This window comes from Periplaneta americana, chromosome 10 (genome assembly GCF_040183065.1).
Source record: "Periplaneta americana isolate PAMFEO1 chromosome 10, P.americana_PAMFEO1_priV1, whole genome shotgun sequence".
Taxonomy (NCBI): Eukaryota; Metazoa; Arthropoda; class Insecta; order Blattodea; family Blattidae; genus Periplaneta; species Periplaneta americana.
The window spans coordinates 10,359,176-10,385,867 of record NC_091126.1 but is presented as its reverse complement, the minus strand read 5'-3'; the positions used below and the strand labels follow the sequence as shown (position 1 = coordinate 10,385,867).

General features: G+C 35.5%; 1 protein-coding gene across 6 annotated transcripts in view; it reads left to right on the top strand.

Annotated features, from left to right (window-relative positions):
* The first annotated feature begins 13,073 nt into the window (after positions 1-13,073).
* The window catches only part of LOC138707429 (Krueppel-like factor 2), a 147,243-nt gene continuing 133,624 nt past the window's right edge, over positions 13,074-26,692 (top strand). For 2 of the 6 annotated variants that reach the window (XM_069836838.1, XM_069836840.1), the window contains exon 1: positions 13,100-13,257. Coding sequence is in view for 1 of the 6 variants with exons in the window: in XM_069836837.1 (XP_069692938.1) it covers positions 13,177-13,257 (81 nt within the window). In the remaining 5 variants the exon portion in view is untranslated. Of the gene's footprint in view, positions 13,258-26,692 lie in introns of all 6 variants that reach the window. The other 4 variants (XM_069836842.1, XM_069836839.1, XM_069836837.1 and 1 more) reach the window with 3 other exon arrangements.

The following is a 26,692-nucleotide window of genomic DNA, read 5'->3' as shown; positions in this document are numbered from 1 at the left end:
TCACTTACGCGGTATTGGAACTCTGCCGTTGACTACATTTTGTTAGTTACGCGGTATTGTGAGACAACTTTAGCAGCTTCAAGACACATGTTGACAAGCGTTTACTTTACGTTAAAACTGCCTTCTGGAAATATTATTCGTGCTCTTGTATATGTCAATGTGTTATCTGAATTGTCCTACCATCTGACTTGAGGTCAAGGTCGGTAGGCTGTAGCATGAATCAGCACTAGATTACGTTCCAGACAATGATTGCTGCATTCTTAGTCAATCAAATGCTGAAACTATGGGAAAGGAAAAACGAAGACACAGTTCAATGTTTATAATAGTAATAATAATAATAATAATAATAATAATAATAATAATAATAATAATAATAATAATAATAATAGTAATAATCTGTTACTAGGTATTTTATTTTCACACTACGTGTTTGAATAGATAAGTAGAATTGTTAATAAAACGTTGCTGACTAGTATAATTTTATAATAAAATAATGAATAATTATAATAATAATAATATTATTATTATTATTATTATTATTATTATTATTATTATTATTGACAATGGACTTGGCTCACTTGCGAATAATGAAAAGAAAATCATATAAAAATATAATGATGATAATTTTTCAGGCACAATATTCGTTAAACGCAATAAAGAAATAATTATAGGCCTATGCTAAAATCACAAAAAGTAATCCTTGAGTAACCCTAGTGTGGAATACTATCATAAAAACTATGGCACAATCGGTTCTACATACAATAATGTGACGGTAATTTAGGCAGGCTACTAATGCTCTTTTTTTCTGTGCTTTTGCACGAGAACATGACTTTTTTGTACTGAAGGGACGCCATCAGTACTATTAGTTAACCAATATCGCACAGTTCATTCTTTAATTCCCAATGTGCACAGAAACATCACTTTGCAAACCTGAATTATTTTCTCATCAACTTTTAGATTGTAGACAAATGTTTTCTTTCTTCTCGATTCAGAATTTGTACTGCCAGGTCTTTTCGTAGGAGTGAAATTCACAAGATTTGATAGGTGAACGGTCCTCTGTTCCCAAGTCATAGTTTTCCAGAATGCCTGAAAGATGTCATCTCTCATTATAAATTAAATTACAGCTTCTTACTTTCGAATTTTGGCACATTTTATAACTACACTCTTTTTCCGTATTATGTGTCACTTTGCCATCTCACGATCTCTTGTAGCTAAGATAATCTTCCTCTTCCATTCTAAGTTTTCTATTTTTCATTTTCTTCCACTTACCCTTGTGTGGCTTTAAACTTCTTTTTCTCTTTTCTGTCAAATTTCCATGAAACACTTGTAGATTTTTCTCTTTACCTTTTTCTGACGAATGTAAAGATGTAGAATAAGTAGCACTCACGAATTCTTCGGGGCCGTCTACATCTGAAGACGCATCCGAAATTTGGTGTAGATCCTTCATTGACGGGGTATTGTCTTCAGTTTCTGTCCTATCCTATTTCTAGCGGTCTTATTTTAATAGTGTTGCTTTAAATCATACCAGACTGCATAATATGATCATAACCTTACCAGTAACATTGGACGGACAATCCCTGATCTGCAGCAGCCCATTTTCAGAAGGACGGTTTTCTTTTGCATTTGAATTATCAGGCAGTACACCTACGAATAAGATGAGATTACTAGTGTTTATAAATGTGATATAAATGGATTAAAAAAACATGTGTAGTAAATATCATCAATTTTATATCTTCCTCCTACCGAAGGAAATGGAAGGAACCAAGCTCAAGGAACCACTGAATGTAGCGCAAATTATTTTAGCGGCCCATTCATGATTATTTATATTACTTAAATTAAGTTTGCTGTTATGATTCCGTAAATGAAGAAAAATTAACGTTTAATAACTGTGATACTCCTTATGCCATACCTTTGTTAATGTTCACAGAAGTTTCTCCCGTCTTGAATGCAGAACATACCACAGATAGGATTTCGTTCTCGCTAAACTGACCGTCGTCTGATTCATTGTCCATTTCTTTCTTTGTATCTGTAGGCCTATATAATAATACAATATTAAATGTACTATATTTCAGTGAATGAACTTGCAGTAAGATTCTGCGTGAATTCATCTCAACTAACATTCAATTGACATTAGTGAAATAATTCTATTATATTTACCTTTTAAAATATTTGAAACTGAACACTTCATTAATCTTCTCAGAATATCACACACTGTTGATACAATTTTACAAGGCAGTAACGAGAACCAGCTTCCGTACTGAGGGCGCGCAGGGAGTAGACATAACAGCCTATCTGTTGTCAGATACGCGGTATTTCCTACAGACTTCTCGTGACTTCAGATACGCGGTATTGCACCCCCTCCTTCGCACGCAGGCCATTCATGCAATCAAATTCCCGCACTTGTGAATGCATGCAGATGACAGTGGAGGTACCAGCTGTGCAAAAAAACAGTTTTGACCAAAAATGTCAGTTACGCGGTATTGTTTCTTAAGCGACGATATTCATATTATTGCTTCTGACACTACTGCCACTAATAAAATTTCTCATTAACATTATATTTCTTAGTGAAAACAGAGGCAGAAGTATATGCCGATCATTGATTAAGAAATTCGAATTAAGTTGCCAATATCATTTGTATGCGGACGACCTTCAAGTGTATATACACTCTCGGCCTGATACTGTTAATGAACGTTTGTCGAACCTCAATGACGATCTTTTTTCAATTAATAATTGTGCAAGGAAATTTGGGCTAAATATCAATCCAGATAAAACCCAAGCCATTCTCTTGGGGCAGCAAAGGCTTTTATCCTCCATTAATATGAACACCCTTCAGCCTGTCTCTCTCAACAACGAAATAATTCCTTTCAGTGCAACTGTAAAAAACCTCGGCATCTATTTCGACTCTAATATGAACTGGAATAAGAAAATCAGATATATATATATATATATATATATGTAGAAAAGTTTTCTCTATAATGCATTCTTTGAAACGCCTGAAAAATTTCCTTCCTACTAAACTCAAACAAATTCTAGTACAGACTCTTGTAATGCCTCACTTTGACTATTGTGATGTTTTATATAGCGACCTAAGTGCTGAACTTTCTCAAAAACTTCAACGTGTACATAATGTGTGCGTCCGATTTATTTTCAATATCCGCCGACATGATCATATATCGGAAAATTTTCTACAACTCTCCTGGCTCCGCTTGCAAGATAGACGTTCAGTACATTCTCTTTGCCTGCTATATCGAATTATACATGATTCCACACCCAACTACCTTGCCTCTCGGTTTACTCTCCTAGCTTCACATCATAATCGAAATACACGTTCACAGCACAATCTGTTGCTATCAATACCACGTCATCAGACATCTCTGTACTCAAGTTCTTTCTCAATAGCCATGGCCCGCTCATGGAATTCGCTGCCGCTCGAAATCAGGGGTAGTCTTAGTCCTCAGTTGTTTAAAATTAAGTTGTTTAGATATATTTTAAATGCAAAAAATTAGTTTTTTAGGTATCATTTTTTATTTATATTATTATTATTATTATTATTATTATTATTATTATTATTATTATTATTATTATTATTTTACACAGTAATTACTTTATTTTTCCATTAAAACTTATATCTAGGTAATTGTCATTGTCTCAATGTAACACGTGCTGTGCTGATCATACTAATTCTACTATTCCTTTAGTTGTGAGATTATATTCATATGTATTAATTATTTTTTAAGCTAATACTTTATACTAGATGTATTTTCCTGTTTGAGATTATGCATTCAGTCTCTTTTTTTATTATATATTTTTTATTATTGTTATTTTAAAGTTAATAGTGATTGTGTATATGTATTCAATCTCTCTTTTTACTTAATTATGTTTATTATTATTTTGAAGTTAATATTTGTATGCCGGTATGTATTTTTTTTGTATGTGATTTTATCCTGGTTGAGTGGAAGAGAAGGCCTGATGGCCTTAACTCTGCCAGGGAAAATAAAACTATTATACTAAAACTATTATACTAAGTTGTTTAATTGGTTGTGTTTTATGTTGAAAATTGTTGTACAAATTCGCATTAATTTTCTACAGATTTTAGGATAAAACTAATTAGTGTCCACCGCTGTAGAGTAACGGTTGGCCTTCCTGACCGTGAAACGAGCGGGCCCGGTTTTTCCAATTCTGGTTGGGACAAGTTACCTGGGGCCTAACCACAAAAGTATGGTCTAATATATTACAATACAGTGTATTGAGCAGTAACTGATAGACCTAGTTATTAGTAGAATTGTGTTCCACAAAGATTTCTTGTACATTTTCTTTATTACTCCATACTTACATCAGTATTCAGTGTTCTGCTCCACTCAGTCTGTTGTAATTTGTGCAAATTTCTCTACAATTGAAGGAGTGCTAATAGCTCAAATACCGGTGAACTTTTTGTGTAATTCAAGTAAATACTTGACTGAAATAAGTAGTATAATAGTAGTGAAAGTGGTAATGATGATGATGATGATGATGATGATGATGGTGGTGATATCTGTGTATACGAAGCACGAATATATTTCTGTATATAAGTACTATGGACGTTTTAGGTTAAGTGCACTTGAATTAGAAGAATTTTTCACTAACATTGGACATAGATTAGTACATCAAACGAATCGAAGTAAATCATTAACAGCTACGGTATGGCATAGTTGCGCTCCGCGGTCAATTGGGAGGCCTAGGCATAGCATAATTGCCCCCCCCCCCGAAGAAATCAGGTAGCAGAAGGGACATGGCATAGTTGCGCCACGAAGAAATCAGGTAGCAGAATGGATATGGCATAGTTGCGCCCCGATGGACATAGTACACACGAAAGTGATTGTCATAAAATAAATGAATTACTTAAAAATATGTATTACAGTGATAGCTGCATTGAAATCAAGTTAGGCCTAGCATATGCTCAATTTTGCTATTTAAAATAGCACTTCTTTTAGCGATCACACACAATAAATGAACTGCATTTTTTTGTTTGTACATCGATATCCCTACGGTACAGGGTTTCGAAAATTGAAACTTAGAACCATTGTGAATTATTAACTCTTTATCCTTTTCACTAAACTTAACATTCATTTTAAATTAACCTCACTATACGCCACAGACTGTGTGAAAATCACTAATAAAATGCCAAGACTGCTAAGGCCCCATATTCCAGTGGCTCACTCATTTGAATATGTCAGATAATAACTGCCAACTTCATGGTGTTCATTTTAACGGTATCGATAATGAATTTTAAATCGAATAAGAAATCAATAAGTTTGGTTGATTACGGGGCTCGTTCCCGTAGTGTCTTTTTGACCTTGGCCCCATAATAAAAGGAATAGGTTATCCTATACTATTTGCAGATGACACAAGTATCATAATTACAGGCAAGAACTTTGTCACATTCAAATATAAAACAGAAACAATTCTCCTTAAAATTTATGACTGGTTTACAACCAATAAACTAGCATTAAACATTAATAAAACTAACATAATTCAATTTAAAGCCACTTCAAATTTAATCTCTGAAACATTGGACACAACTATCAACAATATACCTCTACTAGAAACATCAACAACCAAATTTCTTGGTTTGCATATTAATAATACAATAAATTGGAAAAATCATATCAAAGAAATAACCCCCAAACTTAGCTCAGCATGCTTCGCAATTAGGTCGTTACAACAATTTCTAAACAGCAGTATCTTAAAGACAATATATTTTGCATATTTTCATTCCATTATGTCCTAGGGAATAATATTTTGGGGAAATTCTGTAGATAATAAAAATATATTCTTATTACAAAAAAGAGCCATTAGAATAATATTTGGAGCAAAGGCTAGAGAATCATGTATATTATTTTTAAAAAAATTAGAGATTCTAACCTTACCAAATCAATACATATACCCTACAATAAATTTCCTCTTATGTAATAAAGAAAATTTTCCAACTAACTCAGCCATACATAGTATAAATACCCGCAGAAGGAATGATTTTCATACGCCATCATCAAATTTATCATGCTTTCAAAGGGGAGTACGTTACATGGCGATAAAATTGTTCAATAGTCTTCCTGAAGACATTAAGAATCATAGCCAAAACCCTGCATTATTTAAGACACAACTAAAAAATTACTTAATATCTCACACTTTCTATTCTGTAGATGAATTCTTGACATTTCACAGTACTGTGTAAATATTATAATAATATTAAATGGTAAACATATTACATTGTATAAAATATTATTGTTATTAAGGTATTAATTCTGTACATATTTCATATTTGCATTTTATATGTATTGCATTTTATTGTTAAACGTAAGAATTGGACATGTTCTTTATTCTATGCTGTAAAGCAAATGTAAGAATATTATGGAACAAATAAATCTATCTATCTATCTATCTATCTATCTATCTATCTATCTATCTATCTATCTATCTATCTATCTATCTATCTATCTATCTATCTATCTATCTATCTATCTATCTATCTATCTATCTATCTATCTATCTATCTATCTATCTATCTATCTATCTATCTATCTATCTATCTATCTATCTATCTATCTATCTATCTATCTATCTATCTATCTATCTATCTATCTATGAATATATCTATCTATCTATGAATCTATCTATCTATCTATGAATCTATGAATCTATCTATGAATCTATGAATCTATCTATCTATCTATGAATCTATCTATCTATCTATGAATCTATCTATCTATCTATGAATCTATCTATCTATCTATGAATCTATCTATCTATCTATCTATCTATGAATCTATCTATCTATCTATCTATGAATCTATCTATCTATCTATCTATGAATCTATCTATCTATCTATGAATCTATCTATCTATCTATCTATGAATCTATCTATCTATCTATCTATCTGTCTCTCTGTCTGTCTGTCTATCTATCTATCTATCTATCTATCTATCTATCTATCTATCTATCTATCTATCTATCTATCTATCTATCTATCTATCTATCTATCTATCTATCTATCTATCTATCTATCTATCTATCTATCTATCTATCTATCTATCTATCTATCTATCTATCTATCTATCTATCTATCTATTTATCTATCTGCCTGTCTGTCTGTCTGTCTGTCTGTCTGTCTGTCTGTCTGTCTGTCTGCCTGCCTGCCTGCCTGCCTGCCTGCCTGCCTGCCTGCCTGCCTGCCTGCCTGCCTGCCTGCCTGCCTGCCTGCCTACCTACCTACCTATCTATCTATCTATCTATCTATCTATCTATCTATCTATCTATCTATCTATCTATCTATCTATCTATCTATCTATCTATCTATCTATCTATCTATCTACCTATCTATCTACCTATCTACCTATCTACCTACCCACCCACCCACCCACCCACCCACCCACCCACCTACCTACCTACCTATCTACCTATTTCATCGGGGCGCAAATATGCCATACCCCTTTTGTCTACCTGATGGGAACGGGGCGCAACTATGCCCACAAAACAGGGACCCTTTTTTATCTGCTGTATTTTATCTGACCGTGGGGCGCAACCATGCCCTGCCCATCAGCTAAACATCAGTTACTAAAATTAATACACTTCATTGGTTGGGTAACACTAGTCAATAACTTGACATACCAGATAAGCATGGAATATCAAAGTTTTCGGTGTGTAAATGAATTCACTCTGTCATAGCAGCTATAAATGACATACAATTTCAGTACAGATCATTAGTGTGTATTTTTTTTTAGGATTTCGCTAACTGTGCCGAACAGAATGTCTTTCCTTGCATCTAGCTCTTTTAAAATAGACAATTTCGTCTGTTTTAACATCATTTTCGCGAATTTTCCTTGTTAGCGTAACGATAACAAACAAATTAACGCAAGCATATGGGAAGAGCGATTCTTGTGCCATCTCTCGATTGAAACTGGTACTATTACGTACGAAAAATTACGACTTTCATCTCAAAGTGGAAGATTACATTTAAATATTGACAATTGAATGATAAAATATTTAAATCATCATTATTCCTGATTATTACACTCTTACTACGTCATACTACTTTTGACCAATAAAATGGTACGAAATGACGTATTTCAACCAATCATGACTGCTTATCGCACTATTTTATCGCGTCCCTAGCATTTGTTTAATTTTATCGCGTCCCTAGCATTTGTTTCTTTGTTTTGCCAACATTTGAAACTGCGCTGGTCTGGACGTCAATATATATATATATATATATATATATATATATATATATATATATATACATAAAATTACAAACCACTCCAGTCGATGCACAGCAGTTTCAAATATGACTCGCATTGGCATTCAAGAACAAGAATTAATAAAAAAATCACTGCTCATACCTATGAATCTTCTGAAATCCGATTTACAAATAAATGAAGAGCACCATTCGGAAATCCTGAATAAGTTGAATACACCATGTAGGCCTAAATCAACGAGTTCCACTTCTATTACGCACACGTCCAATATAACATCAATTGAACCACCAACCACATTCAAATTTGAAAATTGTTCATTCAATAATTATTCCTTTTAAAATTATTCATTCGGAAATCTTGAATAATTTGAATACACCATAAGCCCTAAATCAACGAGTTCCACTTCTATTACGCACACGTCCAATATAACATCAATTGAACCACCAACCACATTCAAATTTGAAAATTGTTCATTCAATAATTATTCCTTTTAAAATTATTCATTCGGAAATCTTGAATAATTTGAATACACCATAAGCCCTAAATCAACGAGTTCCACTTCTATTACGCACACGTCCAATATAACATCAATTGAACCACCAACCACATTCAAATTTGAAAATTGTACATTCAATAATTATACCTTTTAAAATTATTCATGTTTATTTTTATGTCATCGTCGTTAATTAAAACTTTTCTAACACTTGTGTACAGTATATTAGTTAGGTTATGTTACAGCTTCTGCTATATGATATTATGGATAGTCACGTATCAGAGATTGTTTAATATTAAGATTTATTGAAAATCATCTATCAAGTGACGTTGATTACTGGAATTCAGATAATTGAAGTGGAATGAAACTGTCTTAATAAAAATGAAACTGAATCAACACAGCCTTCTTGACTAGTAACATTGCCATCATGTATAGATCGAGAACTTCTCGACGAGAAGGCATTGCTCACTACTGCCATCTAGCATGCATCTAGCGTAATATTTGTAATGTTGAGATGGTACAATAATACATTTGAAGACAGTTATATTTTCGTAAGTCCATATTTTATTGTATTGGAGTACTTCGTTACTTCTAATCTTTATATACTTTCTTCTAATCGTGTAATAGTCAATTAAATCCCACTCGAGTTTTTATTTTCTCTAGATTAATCAAAACGTCTAGTGAGATTACTGTTGATAAAATCTGTAGTGCTCGGGAAAAGTGGCACAAGTCAAAAACGTTAATTTTACAGGAGATGGAAAAAATTATCCTAAGAATACATAAAGGCTTATTTCTTCTATTTCTCTTCACTGTTTATCTTGATCATGAGTGTACTTACTCGTACATTATAATAATAAAAATGTGAAAATTAATAATGTTAATGTCAAAATACATGACTTACGTCATTTGGAGTACAGACATATGTCTCTTTGACCAGTCCTAATAACATTAAAATAGTCTTCTTACTGGAGTTTACATTACTAAGTTATTAATACAGAATTTTTAACAACTACAGAACAGAAACAATGTTAACGATGAAGAACTCAACATTTGATATAAGTATTTAATATAATAATATTAATATAATATAAATTATGGAATTGAAATGTATACACTAGAGTCGTGCACAACCGGTTACGAAAAATAGAAATTATATATTGCTATTGAACGCCTGGCGCTATAGTCAGTATGCAAAGCTCCTCTGTCTCAGTTCGGTTTAACGAACATTCGAGTCGTTTCTCACTCTTTGTGGGTGGACGGCAAAGGCAGACCACACTGAGCCATGCAGGCATTCCAAGAGTCTTTGCAAGGAGGCGATTATTATTGTGTATGCCTACCATTTCATTAATAATTCTTCTGCTCTCACTACAATCAATCATCCATCGATCAATCAAGCCTTATCATCAACTACTTTAGAGTTAATTCAAAAACAACAACATTACGTTTTAGTACCAAGTTACATTTCAATGGCGTGGTAGTTCTGCATTCTGGTTGAAATCAGTGCTTTTCTTTACCGGAATTTGAGGATTAATATTTTAGTGTATGTACATGCGTTTCCACCGGCAATATAATAATTAATTACAGAACTTCAAAAGGATTTTCACAAGAGATGTATTAATATAAATTAATAGAGAAAGGAATGTCATTTTACCGTTCAATCTGGCAGAAGCTCCGGAATCTCTAGTGTTAGAACTAATATCTAGTAGTACAAAACAATATATAAATTAGGCCTACGTGTTACGAAACTAATTTCTATAAATCTTCATCAGATAAAGATTTCCTGAACTGTGTTCATTTGCAAGGCGTTTATTTCATATGCTGGGCTCAATCTATTTATGTGAGCAATTATTTCCTAAAATAAATACTATCAAAAGCGTGTAATATTTTCAATTGTTTGGTGCTTTGACAACAATATCAAGTGATCTTGAACCGGACATTCACAAACTGATGAAGAAGAAGAAGAGATGTCAGAAATCTTCGGACGCCAAGATTATTAATTATTCCGTTTATTCACTCACCCATTCATTCTACAATTAATCCATTCAATCTTTCATTCATTCTCATTCACTATTTAATTCATCCATTTATTTACTTATTTACCTATGTACTTATTTATTCATCCATCTAGCCATTTGTTTATTTATTTATTTATTTATTTTTACATTTTGTTTCTCTTTAATTATTTACTTATAATTTATGTTGTTATTTTATCATCGCCATTATGAAAGAGGCCACCGGTGTTACTCGGTCGGCTGAGGCGCTTGCCTGCCGATCCGAAGTTGCGCCCGGGCGTGGGTTCGAATCTCGCTTGGGCCGATTACCTGATTTGACTTTTTCCGAGGTTTTCCCTAAACGCAAAGAAAATGTCAGATAGTCTATGGCGAATACTCGGAGTCATGTCCTCAAATACCATCTTGCTATCACCAATCCCATCGACGCTAAACAATGACAAATTTTAGAACAATTGTAATCTGATCTTCTTGAACTCAAGATGCTTCTGATCTGTGCAACGCTGCCTCGATAGACTCTTATCTCGACGGTCTCTCAGTTGAAGAAGGATTATTATGGAATAGCTACGACATTTTCTCAGTCAGTAGACATGGTTCCTCAGATTTTTTTGATATTTTATGAGATCATTTTCTATGTTCGAAATGTGCAATCTTTCACAGATTTCGATAGTTTCTTATTAGTCCAACCTAGTGTATCCCAATAATGGTCGTGAAAATCTTTTTTTGCGCAGCTACAATTATTTTCTACTGAATAGGCCTACCCGAAAATTTTGCTCTATTTAAGACATGATTTTGAAACCACGTCTTATAAGCAGAGGTTTGTGCTTGTGGTCATTTGTCTTCCGAAATATTCCATTAATCTAATAAACTATCGTTTTATATCTACGAAAATCGGCATTTAAAAGTGATTTAAGTTATATAATATATTAATGCCTTATAATCATATTGTAAGCATATTCCTTTCCATTTATAACTTCTGTTACTCCTAGCAGATTCCAATAGTTGTTTCTCATTTTTTAAACTTTTATACAAATTCTGAACAAGCCACATTAATGTCCATATTGATGAGAGCTCTGCTTTGACAAAATCAACGGCACATTTTTTCCTTATATTAGTCAAGTCATATGGAATAAAACATTCTACATAGGCATTGGAGGTCCATGATACCATCTCTGCCAAAGCAGAAGACTGCACCGCTAAATCCCCACAATTTTGTTGCCCCAGTCTCCTAAAATTTCTGGCAGTACAGTATGTTTCAAGACACTATAAACCTAATCTACAAACAGATTTTCCAACTTATAGTGCAGAAGCTTCTTTCTGAATGTTTTTAAATAAATTTGACTGCTTGCTTTTAATGATATTGCTGCAAGTATCTGTAGAGGATTATCTTCAGAGAAATCGAAGTTCTTCAGACAATAGTCACTTCCTGATGATTTTGTAGCACTGAAGTCAGAACTATGGAAGATAACAAATCAGAAATAAATCAAAATAGAAATCAAAAGACGAAAGTGGAATTGGATAGGGCACACAATCAGGAAAGAAGATGGAGCATTAGAAAGAATGGCTTTGGATTGGAACCACCAGGGTAGTAGAACAAGCGGAAGGCCAAAAAATACATGGAAGAGAACAGTTTTGGAGGAAATTGCTAGGGAGGGGAAAACATGGAGCGAAGTGAAGAAGTTGGCTACAAATAGGGTCCGATGGAGGCACTTCGTGAATGCCCTATGCTCCTCATGAGGAAATACAGGAGTTTATTTGATTGATTGATTGATTGATTGGAGTCAACTTTGGGTCTCTTAATGAATAAATGTGCCTTCCCTCCCCCCAAAAAAGAATGTTCAAATATTTAAAAATTACATGTGGTAAAACGGGGAAAATTACTGGATTAAATTATAAATATCCCAAATCATTATCCCGATTGACATCATAACGGGACGCGGGACAACAGAGTTGAAATCGGGACTGTCCAGCGAAAGTCGGGACGAGAGGCTACCCTGACCGGGAGCTATCTATCCGTGGCCATTTACTTAGCAAGTAAACTGCCCGGTAGCCGCATAAATGCATAGTTAACGAAAAATTATGTAGTGTTCGGAGTCAGTTAATTCACAGATAATATTAAAACTGAAAATACACAACAACACTAAATTCTGAAACGGGTCATCCGGATCCCTGCAGCGTGGTTTATGTCACGAAAGTTGGACCGTGTGATTATAGGGTTAACACGCCCGCGGCGATATTCGTCCTGTCGGCGTTGTGAATGGAGCGGCTGAATGAGCCGACGTGTGCGCCACCTGTTGGCGGCGCGGGGCACCAGAGCACAGGTGAGGGGTCCGCTGATTGGTCGGAGGGAGGGCCCGGCCGCTGTAGCAGGCAGCGGGACACGGAGCCGCGGTGCTGGCAGGCATGTCTCAGTGTTGACAGTTGGTGTGACAGAGTGAACTCATGACGGCGTCCCTGCTGGTCGTCGACGAGAAGCTGGCCCTGGCACCTGGCGTGCGACACACCATGTCCGACTTCACGGATGTAAGTAGCAGACCGACGCGGAACGTCTTGGTGGTACGGGCCGACGCTCGAGCGTGGCGCGGGCAGAGCTCGCTCGCTAGTCGGCCGGCCCGTCTCGCGAGACAGCGCGCTCAGCTCCAAGTGGAGCCAGGAAAGGCCACCTCACTTCCCTTTCAGTTTACTAACTCCCTTCAAATGTCTACACTTTTTTTCTCGAATTGCAATTTAGCCGCGAACTTATTTTACACTATAATACATTCTTTATACATTTCGAATATTAATAACAAGGAAGGAGTTGTATCCACGTGTACAACACATCGATTCTGACAAGGGAACCTTTCAAAATCAGGTGGAATCTGCCCTCGGACAGCCGTACTCTGATACATACTGTAAAGGGAACGTTAAATAAAAAGTAGCTTCCAATGCGAGATATAATGCGCAAGAAACAGACATCCAAATAAATACCTCAAAATGTGCATTCGTGGAGCCTTTTTGTCAGACTACTGGAACACGTGCTTCACACAGCTGATCGTCAGCTGGACCCGTGAACAGAAAAACATTGTCTTCGAACTTATAAATCGCACTGGATTTCTATTGGCAGAAAAGGTAAGGAAATTCTCGCAAGTGTTCAACGAGAACAACAAAGATTTCAACAACTTAAATTGTAACTTAAAAGTTATACCAATCTGACCTCCGCTGCAGCCTAAGGTGTGACTTAGCTAGTGACATGTAGAGGGGTCATCCAATTATTAGTTCTACCACAACGAAATATTTTACGCTATTTTTGTGTTGTAAACAGTTTTCATTGACAGGTACCTTCGTAGGCCACCTTTTCTTTACAGTAGTTATCTTTGTGCAAATTTTCGAGGTGGATACTGACCTATTCTGTGGAAGGATTCCTTTCGAAATTTAAATACGAACAGGATATTACGCAAATGACGCGAGAAGACACACTTTTTCCATATACAGTACTTAATTCCCTCGGTGCCCATTAATAGAAATCCCTCGCCACGTACGACACCGTCATGTGATAAGCCGTTCATCTCAGATTTTTAAAAAATTGCAATTTACAGATGTCATTAATAAAGAACATTTATGACAGTTAAGAAATATGATGTAACCATAATATAAACGTATATTATAAATAATTTTAGTACGTTTATGGTGGTTGCTGTAACTCAAAACAACATGAGTATAACAGAATTAGTTTGTGTGATCTTGTGCTCCTATTTAAATAATACATTGTTACACGATGGCAGTCGTACGGGGAAGCAGAGGCCCACGGGACGGCCGGAGTGATAACCGCAGACGCGGGAAAGAGGCGCGATCGCGGCCGAGTCAGTTGACGGGACATCCGCGAGAATCCGGACAGGTGAACTCCGGCGCTTAGGTTTCCCGTGTCATTCTTAATACTGCAGTGCTCTATTGTCGTTATTTTTCCTCTAAGTGTAGTCAATGAAGAACGTCTGAAGTTTAGAAGGAACATAAATTTAACTTATCCAACAATCTTTTAAGAATGAATATTTTGATAAACGTTCATATAATTATTTTCATGTCATTTGAAGTTACAGGTATCTGACTAAAATATTGTTGAATTCCGAAAGTTTCCACGTGTGAACGTTGCTGTTTTCTAATTCTCCTTCACATCATTCCGATACGTTGAATTAAATTAAATATCTCCACGACACGTGATTAACTCCATTATGATTAAAGAACATCTAACAGTGATATATTTACAAAGTGGCAGCTGACGCGAAGTAATTTTCAGTGGTCGATTCCAAAGCATGAAATATTGCTTGCAACTGCGATACATTGTTTTCTACAAGGCAATAGAACGTTGCGACAGTCCTCTGCCATTCCTACATGGTACTATGCAACCTTGTAGTTCAGTACTTTCATTCAGTTTCCAGCAGTGGCGTAGCGTCAATGTAAGCTAAAAGCTTAGCTTCCCCAGTTAATAATGATTTTATAATAAACCTGCAGTTTATGGAGAAAATTATTTATCAATTTTAATAGAATTTATATTTACGCTTTAAATGTTGTGATGCGGCAGCGAGGATGATTTATGATGCAGCAGTAAACAAGAAGCCTGCACACACCAGCTTCCAAGCAGACCGGTTTCTTCCACCCCGCAGATTTTCCATCCCTTTCTAACTAAACTACCGGTACCCTAGTCGCAAGGCTTCCAAGAAGCTAGCTTTAACATTTAAAATAAGTAGTTTCCGAGTTATCCCTTTTCGTCAGTTGTGTTCAGTTGAAGTGTTAGTGTGCATTGTGGCTGATATAATAAATAATGAGCGAAATAACAGTTCCTGACACGAATTTACTTGAATTTTTTAGGACAATTGTATTATCAAGACTGACTTACGAACAAAAGTGTGATTTAAAAAACAAATGACCGACTCCCTTGCTGTCAATGAAGGACACAACCAAAATACAGACGCATACTTACGTAATGATACTAATATTGTGATTTCTCTAAGTATGACAGGGAGTGAGCTAATGTTATACGTATACGTGTCTATTTGTTAGAGATATGTGTAAACCGTGAAATCATATTTTATTACGTCTCATTTCAGGTCATGCCTTATTGGTGTTACTTACGATGTTCCAACCAATCTTCGACTGCTGACTTGAAATTGACTACTATTTATTTAAGACTGTATTTTTTGTAATATGTTTTCTCATAATGCATGAAAGACAACTTTAGTTAGCTTCCCCTGCTCAAAATTTCATGCTACGCCACTGGTTTCCAGTATCTTTGGTGCCAAAGTGTCAGTTGTTAGCATAATTGTTTGTAAACCGTTATTGTTGTTAAAGGCAAATCACCCTACAATTTCTCAAGAACTCCCTTATCGATTACATATTTCATAAAATAATTAAAAAATTAAAGTCTATACGTCGATAAACATATGTGAATAGGAGCATACACATGTGTAAGTGTGGCTGGATATCTGTATGAATGTGAGCTGTGCATATGTATGTGAATGTCCGTAAGTGTTGTGCATGTGTGACTGCCTGTGTGTGCGTTGTGCATGTTTCAAAGTCCCTGGTTTTTGCATGTGTGAATGTCTCTGTGTGTTTTGAATGTCCATGTGTTTTGCATATGTGAATGTCTGACAGTTGAGTATGTGTGAATTTCGGTGTGCGTTGTGCATATGTGAATGTCCGTGTCCGTTGAACATGTGTGAATGTCTGTGTATGTTTTGCATGTGTGATTAATGATTATCCGTGTGTTTGCATGTGTGAATGTCCGTGTGTGTTGTACATTTATTTATTTATTTATTTATTTATGAATGTCAGTGTCCGTTGTGCATGTGTTTGTCTGTGTGTGCTTTGCATGTATGAATGTCCGCGCGCGTTGTGCATGTGTGAATGTCCGTAAGCGACATTAATGTGTGATTGTTCGTGTCCGTCGTGCATATGTGAATTTCCGTGTCGTGTGAATGTCTGTGTCCGTCGTGCATTTGTGAATGTGTGTTTTGTGCATGTGTGAATATCCGTGTGATGTCCGTGAGTGTTGTGCATTTGTGAATGTCCGTGGGTTGTCCATGTGTGAATGTCCGTGTGTGTTGTGCATGTGTGAATGTTCGCGTGTGTTGTCCATGTGTGAATGTACGTGAGTGTTGTGCATGTGTGAATGTCCGTGGGTTGTCCATGTGTAAATGTCCATGTGTGTTGTGCATGTGTGAATGTCTGCGAGTGTTGTCCATGTGTGAATGTCCGCGTGTGTTGTACATGTGTGAATGTCCGTGTGTGTTGTGCATTTGTGAATGTCCGTGTGTGTTGTGCATGTGTGAATGTCCGCGTGTGTTGTCCATGTGTGAATGTCTGCGAGTGTTGTGCATGTGTGAATGTCCGTGTGTGTTGTCCATGTGTGAATGTCCGCGTGGGTTGTCCATGTGTGAATGTACGTGTGTGTTGTCCATGTGTGAATGTCCGCGTGTGTTGTCCATGTGTGAATGTCCGTGTGTGTTGTGCATGTGTGAATGTCCGTGTGTGTTGTGCATGTGTGAATGTCCGTGTGTGTTGTGCATGTGTGAATGTCCGTGTGTGTTGTCCATGTGTGAATGTCCGTGTGTGTTGTGCATGTGTGAATGTTCGCGTGTGTTGTCCATGTGTGAATGTCCGTGTGTGTTGTGCATGTGTGAATGCCCGTGTGTGTTGTGCATGTGTGAATGTCCGTGTGTGTTGTGCATGTGTGAATGTTCGTGTGTGTTGTTCATGTGTGAATGTTCGCGTGTGTTGTCCATGTGTAAATGTCCGTGTGTGTTGTGCATGTGTGAATGTCCGTGTGTGTTGTCCATGTGTGAATGTCCGTGTGTGTTGTGCATGTGTGAATGTTCGCGAGTGTTGTACATGCGTGAATATCCGCGTGTGTTGTCCATGTGTGAATTTGCGTGTGTGTTGTGCATGTGTGAATATCCGTGTGTGTTGTGCATGTGTGAATGTCCGTTTGTGTTGTCCATGTGTGAATGTCAGTGTGTGTTGTGCATGTGTGAATGTTCGCGTGTGTTGTCCATGTGTGAATGTCCGTGTGTGTTGTGCATGTGTGAATATCCGCGTGTGTTGTGCATGTGTGAATGTTCGTGTGTGTTGTGCATGTGTGAATGTCTTTATGTGTTTTGCATGTGTGAATGTTCGCGTGTGTTGTCCATGTGTGAATGTCCGTGTGTGTTGTCCATGTGTGAATGTCCGTGTGTGTTGTGCATGTGTGAATGTCCGTATGTGTTGTGCATGTGTGAATGTTCGCGTGTGTTGCCCATGTGTGAATGTCCGTGTGTGTTGTCCATGTGTGAATGTCCGTGTGTGTTGTGCATGTGTGAATGTTCGCGAGTTTTTTCCATGTGTGAATGTCCGTGTGTGTTGTGCATGTGTGAATGTCCGTGTGTGTTGTGCATGTGTGAATGTCCGTGTGTGTGCTTGTGTGAATGTCTGCGTGTCATCAATTTTAATATGTGCGTGTTGTGCATATATAAATATCTGTATACATATGATGTACATGTATTTTGGCATGTGTGTAGTGTACGTATATACTGTGTGCAAGTCAGTAAGTGCCAAACTCTACATGAATGTGTGCGGGCATGCACGTGAGTGCGTATAAAAGTATGCCTGTTTGCAGTGTCTTTGCATGTATGTAACTGTATCACTTGTGTAGGCCTAGGCCATATGTGTGAAGGCGGGCCTATGAGTTCATAAATGTGTTTGTGTGCTTTGTCCGTTCATGTATAGGCTACTATGTGTAAATGTACGCACATATATGCATGTATTTGCGTATGCAAATATTGGTGTAATCATGTATGCATAATATTTGTATAATTATATGTGTATGCGCGTGTATGATTTTATATATGTTCATAAGTTTGGAGAAGAAAGCGAGACGCAAAGATGAACGTTTAAAGCATCATTCTGACTACTCAACTCTACTTTTCTGTACACTGCATCCCTCTATCATTAACACCACCGACAACAACAACAAAAACAAGAACGACGACTGAACAAACGGTCTGTCCCACGTTCACCCATTCTTAGTTTTCTAGGACGGTTCATATCTTCCTTGTCATTAAGCCTCCATTTATGGGCCGGTATTGAAGTTACCTTTTACTATTTTCTGTAAAGGCTATTGTTGTCTACAATCCTAGGCTGTCTCACTGTCAGTAGCTTTTTAGTTTCTTTCCTAAATCTTTAATATGTGTCCCTCATTTTGCCAAGCCTTTGACAGACTTAAAACTTTAATTTCTGCTGCTTTTAGGGAGCGTTGTTTTTATCAACACAACTTTCATTACAATAGGCCTATAGCGATGTGGGAACGGATATGTTTACCTATGTGCATTTTAATGTGTATTCTCTTCTAATATGAACGTGGAGTTAATCTTTATTACGATAAGATTATAAAACTAGATCAAAGTGGCAAACTTTCCATTGAAATTTCAGTAAGCCAAGCTCTATGACTCATGTAGACATAAATTCGTAATGGAAAGTTTTAACTCATTCGTGAATATAAATTTGTGATAATGCAATTTTCCTTGCAGGTAACGGTAAACTGTACAAGAATTTCTACTCGCTAGTAATCGGTTCATTTACTACCTCCACGTTTATATACCAGCTGATAGTAGAAACATTATCCATGAGAAAGATCAAAGTTGTATCGACAGAAGTACGATGAGCTGCAATATGGAAATTACTTTGTATGTAGTCCTATGTTGTGTGACATAGACAAGGCGCTGGAAATACACCTAGTAAAATTAAAGAGATAAATTGTGTAATAGGAGGAACATTGAAGAAGGAAAGAAAAGAATAAATTGGTATCAATTTGCATAAGCACGGGGCCATTCCTGAAAATCATGAGTATTGACATACAAGTTTCAGTACTTCGTATGGTGGCAGCAATGTGACATTAAGTAGAAACTTGGCGTTACTTGAAGTGATGCATTATTCGAGGTGTATATTTCTGAACTAAAGATCTTAATACTAAGTGATTTTGAGAAAGACTTAACAGGAACTGTTGTTTCTGGCGTTCAACACTGGAAAATTTCTGAAGTTTTCATTAAGATTGCCGATAAGGACTAAAACAGATAGTTGAAATGAAAAGTAAGTCATGATACGATTGATTTTGTAATTAAATATGCACATCAGCGATTCTAAAAGTCAGACAGTATTAGTGTCTTGGAACAGCCAATACTGAAAATGTCTGGATCGTAAACAACGTGTTTATATCATCAGAATGCAATTATTTGATTTTGTTACTAACAAAATGAAACATATTTTAGTTAAAGTATACGATCTGACTGTCGCGTGTAGTGTCGTAGGTGGTTGTTTTAAGGGATCATCTTTTGAACTGACTTCACGAAATGCGTGTTGGTTCGAGTCTTACGTGCTAACAATTCCTCACATGAAGTTCGGATATTGTGTGGTTTCGGTGCCCTTCCAACACCGTTATCGGAAAATAGAGAGCGTATTCCGATGTAGCAAAGCAGCTTCAATGGACGGGACGATCAATATGCGGACAAGACTTTACCACCGTGCTGCCAGGTGATCGTCCACCTTTGCCGCGGATTAAGTGGGCGTAAGGCTAGTAGTCAGCTTGTAGACTTGGCTCTATTAGGTCTCTTACTCTACGGAAAAAAATGTGTCTAGCCTCCTTAGTTATAAATGTGTTGTATCTTAATCTTTATTTACATTGTAAAACAGTCCTTTTCTAATGTCTGCCGTATGAAGCAAGAATTTCATATCTCTTCATCTTTGCCGGCATTAATAATAATACAAAAAGGATTGTGTAAAGCAACTACATTATATAACGTCGAATAAACTGTGATATGAGCTAATAATGTAACATTTTGTTTGCGTTAAAGCACAATTGTTGATTTTATCAGTAAACATCGCGTGCTTATAAGAATTAAAACAAAAGTTTCAAAACTAAACCGTGAAACAAGCGCATGAGCAATGCAGAAATCACAAGCTTCCCTTTTCTTCTAGTAGAATGTTGGCTTCTGCAGAAGCACGCATGTTCGTAGTATGTAACATAAACGCAGATATCGGATTTTGCAATCGTTTCCTAAGTCAGGTTCTGGAATATTCACCCAAGAAAATAACACTACATTTTCATACTTGATGTAAGAACTAAATATTGGGTATTGGATCATATAATCAGTATTTATTCAATCTATCAAGACAAAAGTACTGTAATAAATTTTCTTGAAAACTGCAGACAGTGATATAGGCTATGCAACTGTACACATTATTCGGTTATTAAGTAACAGTAGTAGTAATAGCAGTGTTTAGCCATATTATGCAGCAGAATATGCAAAACCAAAAAATAGGAAAAATCTCTGTACATTGAATCTGTGATGATAGTAATAGTAGTCTAACGGTCTTACTAATAAAAACTCTATATACAGACGTTTAACTGTCTTATACTTATACAATGAGTAGCTCGTTTATAAGTAGTGTGTAAATTCCTTACTAATAATCACTACATACGTCGTGTATAACAGTGTAACTGTTACACAGCTACGTCATAGTTTCGACATTACTTCATTACGAAAGGTAATAGAATATCTGAGGTTCTCTATTGCATCCGGTAGACCGCTCTAGTGTGCCGTGTCAAGTATCGATAGTACAACTGGCTCTGATCGATTACCACGCTAATTTTGGTCAAAGAGTACAAGCTACAGCAATATTATTCTAATAATTCTGTGCTCTTTGGTTTGTTCTTCTGTGGTTACAAGGCAACCATCATCATAAAATGACAGTCGATACGAACAGCTGTTAGAGGGCGGCCATTTTTTTCTCTATATACAACGCTTAAACAAGGGGTTTCGTGTATATAACTGCAAAGCAATTCCCATTGTATAGTTACAGACTGTTTATACAGCCATCGCTTATGCATGGTTTAATAGTAACGTTTTCTGTCTTAACTCTGCATAATTCTCGTATAAAAACTATTCACGGTTTATTAGTAAGACCGTAATACTACACGTGTCGAAAAGAAACCTTAAAATGTGATAATGATTTTCAGATATTCTTCACGATATTATTTTGTAACCGTGAATGTCCAAGGACGGATACTGAAAGAACGGAGGAAAAAGATGTAGAAAGCTTCAAATTGTAAGGAAGCTGTTATTCAATTCTAGTGTTACAAAGCAGGCTATTTAAGTGGCTCAATGCTCGTCGTCAGTCACAGCAGATTAAAATATTATATAGATGATTGTGAATTAAATAGAAATAATATCATCTCTAGTTAACTTGTTTTAATAAACTTACCTGTACCGGTACCATTGTTTAGACCGAAGCTTTAAGAGACCCTCACAATTCAATGCAGAATTCAGCATTGCACGTTTCCTTTGAACCATTGCAAATGAAATCGTATTTTCATTGTGAGGCGCTAGACTAAATTTTGTTTAAGAAATCACAGTAAAGAATGCAACAGATATGTATAATTGTTGTGTAATTATTACTTTAATGTGAGGCAAGACTTCAAAAAAGTTCCGAAATTTTATAAAATTATTTTGTGCGTTCCTTCTTGGACATGCAAAAATGACAGCGATAGTACGAACATCTAAATAACCTTAAATTATTCAATTAAAGGTAATAAATTCGGCGCTTTTTCTTTGCACGACTATTAAAACACAAGTATGAGCGCCCACGAACTGAAGCTGTTTCAACATTCATGCACACCTTTTCTTAAATTGTAAGTTAATTCTCGATAGTTTCTATATTTTAATAATCATATAGCACGAATGGCTCACGTAGTTAAAATAAAACGCTGTGTAAAATTATTTCCCATGCTTTAGTGGAGATAATAGTTAAGTTTACAAAGTTATTTCCCATGCTTTAGTGGAGATAGTAGTTAAGTTTACAAAGTTATTTCCCATGCTTTAGTGGAGATAGTAGTTAAGTTTACAAAGTTATTTCCCATGCTTTAGTGGAGACAGTAGTTAAGTTTACAAAGTTATTATTTCCCATGCTTTAGTGGAGATAGTAGTTAAGTTTACAAAGTTATTTCCCATGCTTTAGTGGAGATAGTAAAGTTTACAAAGGTATTTCCCATGCTTTAGTGGAGATAGTAGTTAAGTTTACAAAGTTATTATTTCCCATGCTTTAGTGGAGACAGTGGTTAACTTTACAAAGTTGTGTCCCATGATTTAGTGGAGATAGTAGTTAAGTTTATAAAGGTAATCTATTTCTGATTGAACGCTCAAAAATTGCTTCGCACCTATTTTATTTCACACATTTCCTTTTAGGCCTATTATATATGCGGTATTATAGCCGTCATTATATTTATTTTAGGTTACCTTAAGGAGTGAGTAATTGATGTTAACAAATGATGATTATGATGATAATGGCAATAAATATTTGTCCACTGTAACCAAATATTTGAATTTAAAATTCAAGAAAGAATTAGAAAATTAAAACCCTGACGAAGATATAGGCCTAAGCTACAAAATGTAGGCCTAAATGTCACAGGAGAGGGAAGTATCACTTGAAGTCTGCAATTCAAGTACACGGCTTATGCTAATTTTAAATACAATTCGAATGTTAATTGTAGAGACCGATCTGAAAATTGCAGCAAATTACTGACATTAATTGAAGAATTTTGAGACCTTAAATTTTCCCTCCGCGAAGCCAAATTTTATGTCATTATCAGACGCTTTAAATAAAAATCTTCAGCACAAGGAATAAAAAAAAGGACCCAAAAACATAAAAATCGAATATTACTCATATCAGCAATCAAAAAATTTCGGATGCAAATACATCAGATCCTCGACCTGAGCACAAAGTTCGGCGTGCACCGTAAACACTATTCGCGAGTAAGGATCTTGAATGCATTACACTTTGTTATCATGCCTTTGAACTATGTAAAAAACTAATGACAACTACAAGTGAAATATACGAAAAGGTCATTATTCTCAAGAACTTTTAGACGAATTTTTCTCCATTTGCAATAACTTTGTGTGCAATTAAAGAAACGTTATTGAACATAAAAGCTCAGTTTCCTAGCTCACTGGATTCAGTTTTGAAGAGAAATAATAATATTCAAAGAAAATTTTTCGTCAACTGCGTATCATGAAGACGACGCTGAATTTCCCTATCGTGACTTAATTCTGGAATTATTTTCCCCTTATTACTCTTCCTCAACACTTGGTCTAGGTCTAATAGCGCAGGTACCATCTCATCGACCTGCAGACGTTTATCATTCCATTAGAACTATAATAAAATTATGGTAGTTGTGTGTCGCCTCTTTGGATATGTGTGCGTACAAGTCTTTTACTTTTTATTTCAACAGCTCACTAACGTTTAATATTTTCAACGCTTTTCTGATGCGTTCAGGCTTTGCGCTGTCTGAGAAGTAGGCATACTGTGAAAGTCTTCGCTTTCATAGATTCTATTTTACATTTATCGCATTTGCTTATATACAGTCGAACCGCTATACAACAATTTTCTGGGAACTAAAAAAATATTATAGTTATATCAAGGTTATTGTTCCATTAAGGGGCTATGAAATTTTACCTATCTTTATGTTTTGTAAAATAATATAGTAAATATAGGTATCAAACAACATTACATACTATGAAATAACATTCACTCACTAGTCGATTACCGTACATGACGTACAAATTAATTTAATATTCAGGTATGTTAAAAAAAAACAGTAATTTTACTCTGCATTTTGTTTTAAAAATATTCAGCAAAAGAAATCTTTCTTTTTCCATCGAGCCCAATCAAATATTGATGTTAGCTATACTATATATTAACTACTGTACTTCCAAGCAGCAATGTCAGAGTTTTCTGCTGCCGCAGTTTCTAAACGCTTACTTTCAGAACTAGGCCGTAATACTGTCTTGTATTTCCCAGCGTTACTTTATGAATGTTGCGATTGCTGGCTACGCAAACCCATACCTTTAGCTAATTCAGCCTGCTTTAATCAGATATCTAAATCACTAAATACAGCTAATTTAGTCTCCAAAATGATCTATTTTCATGTTACACTTGCCATCAATAACAAGTAACACTGGAATTTGAAAGGCACAAAGCGGTCAGAAAGACAGTGGCAGAAACCATGAAGGCAAATCCTGTTGAGGGTTATGCGCCCTTGAAGCAGGTGGAGTTCTATTGTAACACACTCCTTGCACAGAATGCAAAGATAGGTATATAAAATTATGGAAGAAGATAGACGAAATAACGGGAAGTCTTTAAGAGGCCGATATCAAGTGAAATATTGAACATGAAAACCGAGTAAATAATAAAAAAAATATTGTATTTTATCATTCTATTGGAGTTTCCCCAGAATTTTACCATCGTTGTAATGATGGATAATTTATAGGAGATGTGGAGAGATATATCAAATTTATGGTTACAATAGGACATGTCGTTATATCGGTTTTCGTTGTATGGAGGTTCGAATGTATCAGTCACCATAGGCACATACGTAAGTACGGCTACAGCTTTGCAGAATATTATTATTATTATTATTATTATTATTATTATTATTATTATTATTATTATTATTATTATTATTATTATTATTATTTGGCTCTGTTGTGAAGTCTTCCTTTTTAGTGAATCTCTGATAATTTGTAGGGACCGGATTTTTATGTAATTACATATTATATTCCTTTCAACCTAATCGTTTATAAATAATAAATCTTTGCGAATCTTGTAATTACCATTGATATAATCAAATTTGATACTACATATTTTTACATATTTACCCCACATTACGTATTATGGCTTGGTATTACATAAATCTACATATTTTGGGGTTTTATTCATTTTTACTTCTCTAAAAGGGGGAAAAAACAAAAACAAAAAATTTCTGTTAGGGAAGATTACAATTTGAAATACACATATTTTAAGCCTTTTTACTTACCCAAGAAAATATATATTTCGGCACGAAACATAACGTCCTTAGTTCCAGGCAAACAACAGTTTGTAAATGCCTATAGTTTGAGGTTTTAGTAGGTATTTTGTTCCTTACAGGGAGCAGCTAAAATGCATGTGTCCCACATCTCCTCTTATTTTATCCTAATCCAGTAAAGCGAAACAGTGCTTGCAGTACTGTTGTGTCATTCATTTCACTCAATTCTCTAGTTTTAGTACGTACAGTATAAAGTGCAAGTGAGTTTATCTACTGCTTTTAACTAACTAAAATGGCCCCTGTATCTTCAAACCTAACGACAAAAATAAAATCATGGATTGCGATGGACGAAGGTTCCACTACAGATGGAAAAATTGCAATGTGTCAAGTATGCGGTAAAAAAGTCGGGTGCTCTATGAAATCACAACTGGAGAGTGTTACCTATCCTATACCTGCCACATATTGATATTAAATATTTTCACGATTTTACATATTTTGGTATATAATCAGCTTATTTTTCTTACATAAATATGTACATATTTCACACCTTGATATTACATAAAAATCCGGTCCCTAATAATCTGTATTGGCAACACATTGCAAACCTTACACTTACATTACATACGTGATTACACGGCGATGTTTAGAATCAATTTATATCTTAATTGTTGCGTTGCCATAAAAACCGTCGAATACTTCCATCGGTAGGCTAGTTAAATTCAAGTTGTGTGCACTCGTACGCGATATAAGCCGCGAAATTTGTTTGTCGTTTGTTCGTTAGCGAAAAGAATAGTAAAAACTGTATTAGCAATATGCAGTTGGCATTGTAACTACATTCTGTCAACATTCATCTATAGCTGCGTTCTCATAAATATTAAATAAAGCAGATAAAGACAGGCTCCCTTAACATTCCTATTGATTGTATACCGATTTTATTGTACCTTCATTCGGATAACAATATGTTTGTGTTTTTTATGTGTTTTGAATGATTTGTATTAAACATATTGCTACCCATTGTTCGTTACAATACTTCAGAAATTACAACGTCAAATACTGTAGAAATCTTTTTCTATATCAACAAATATTGTTCTAGATCCC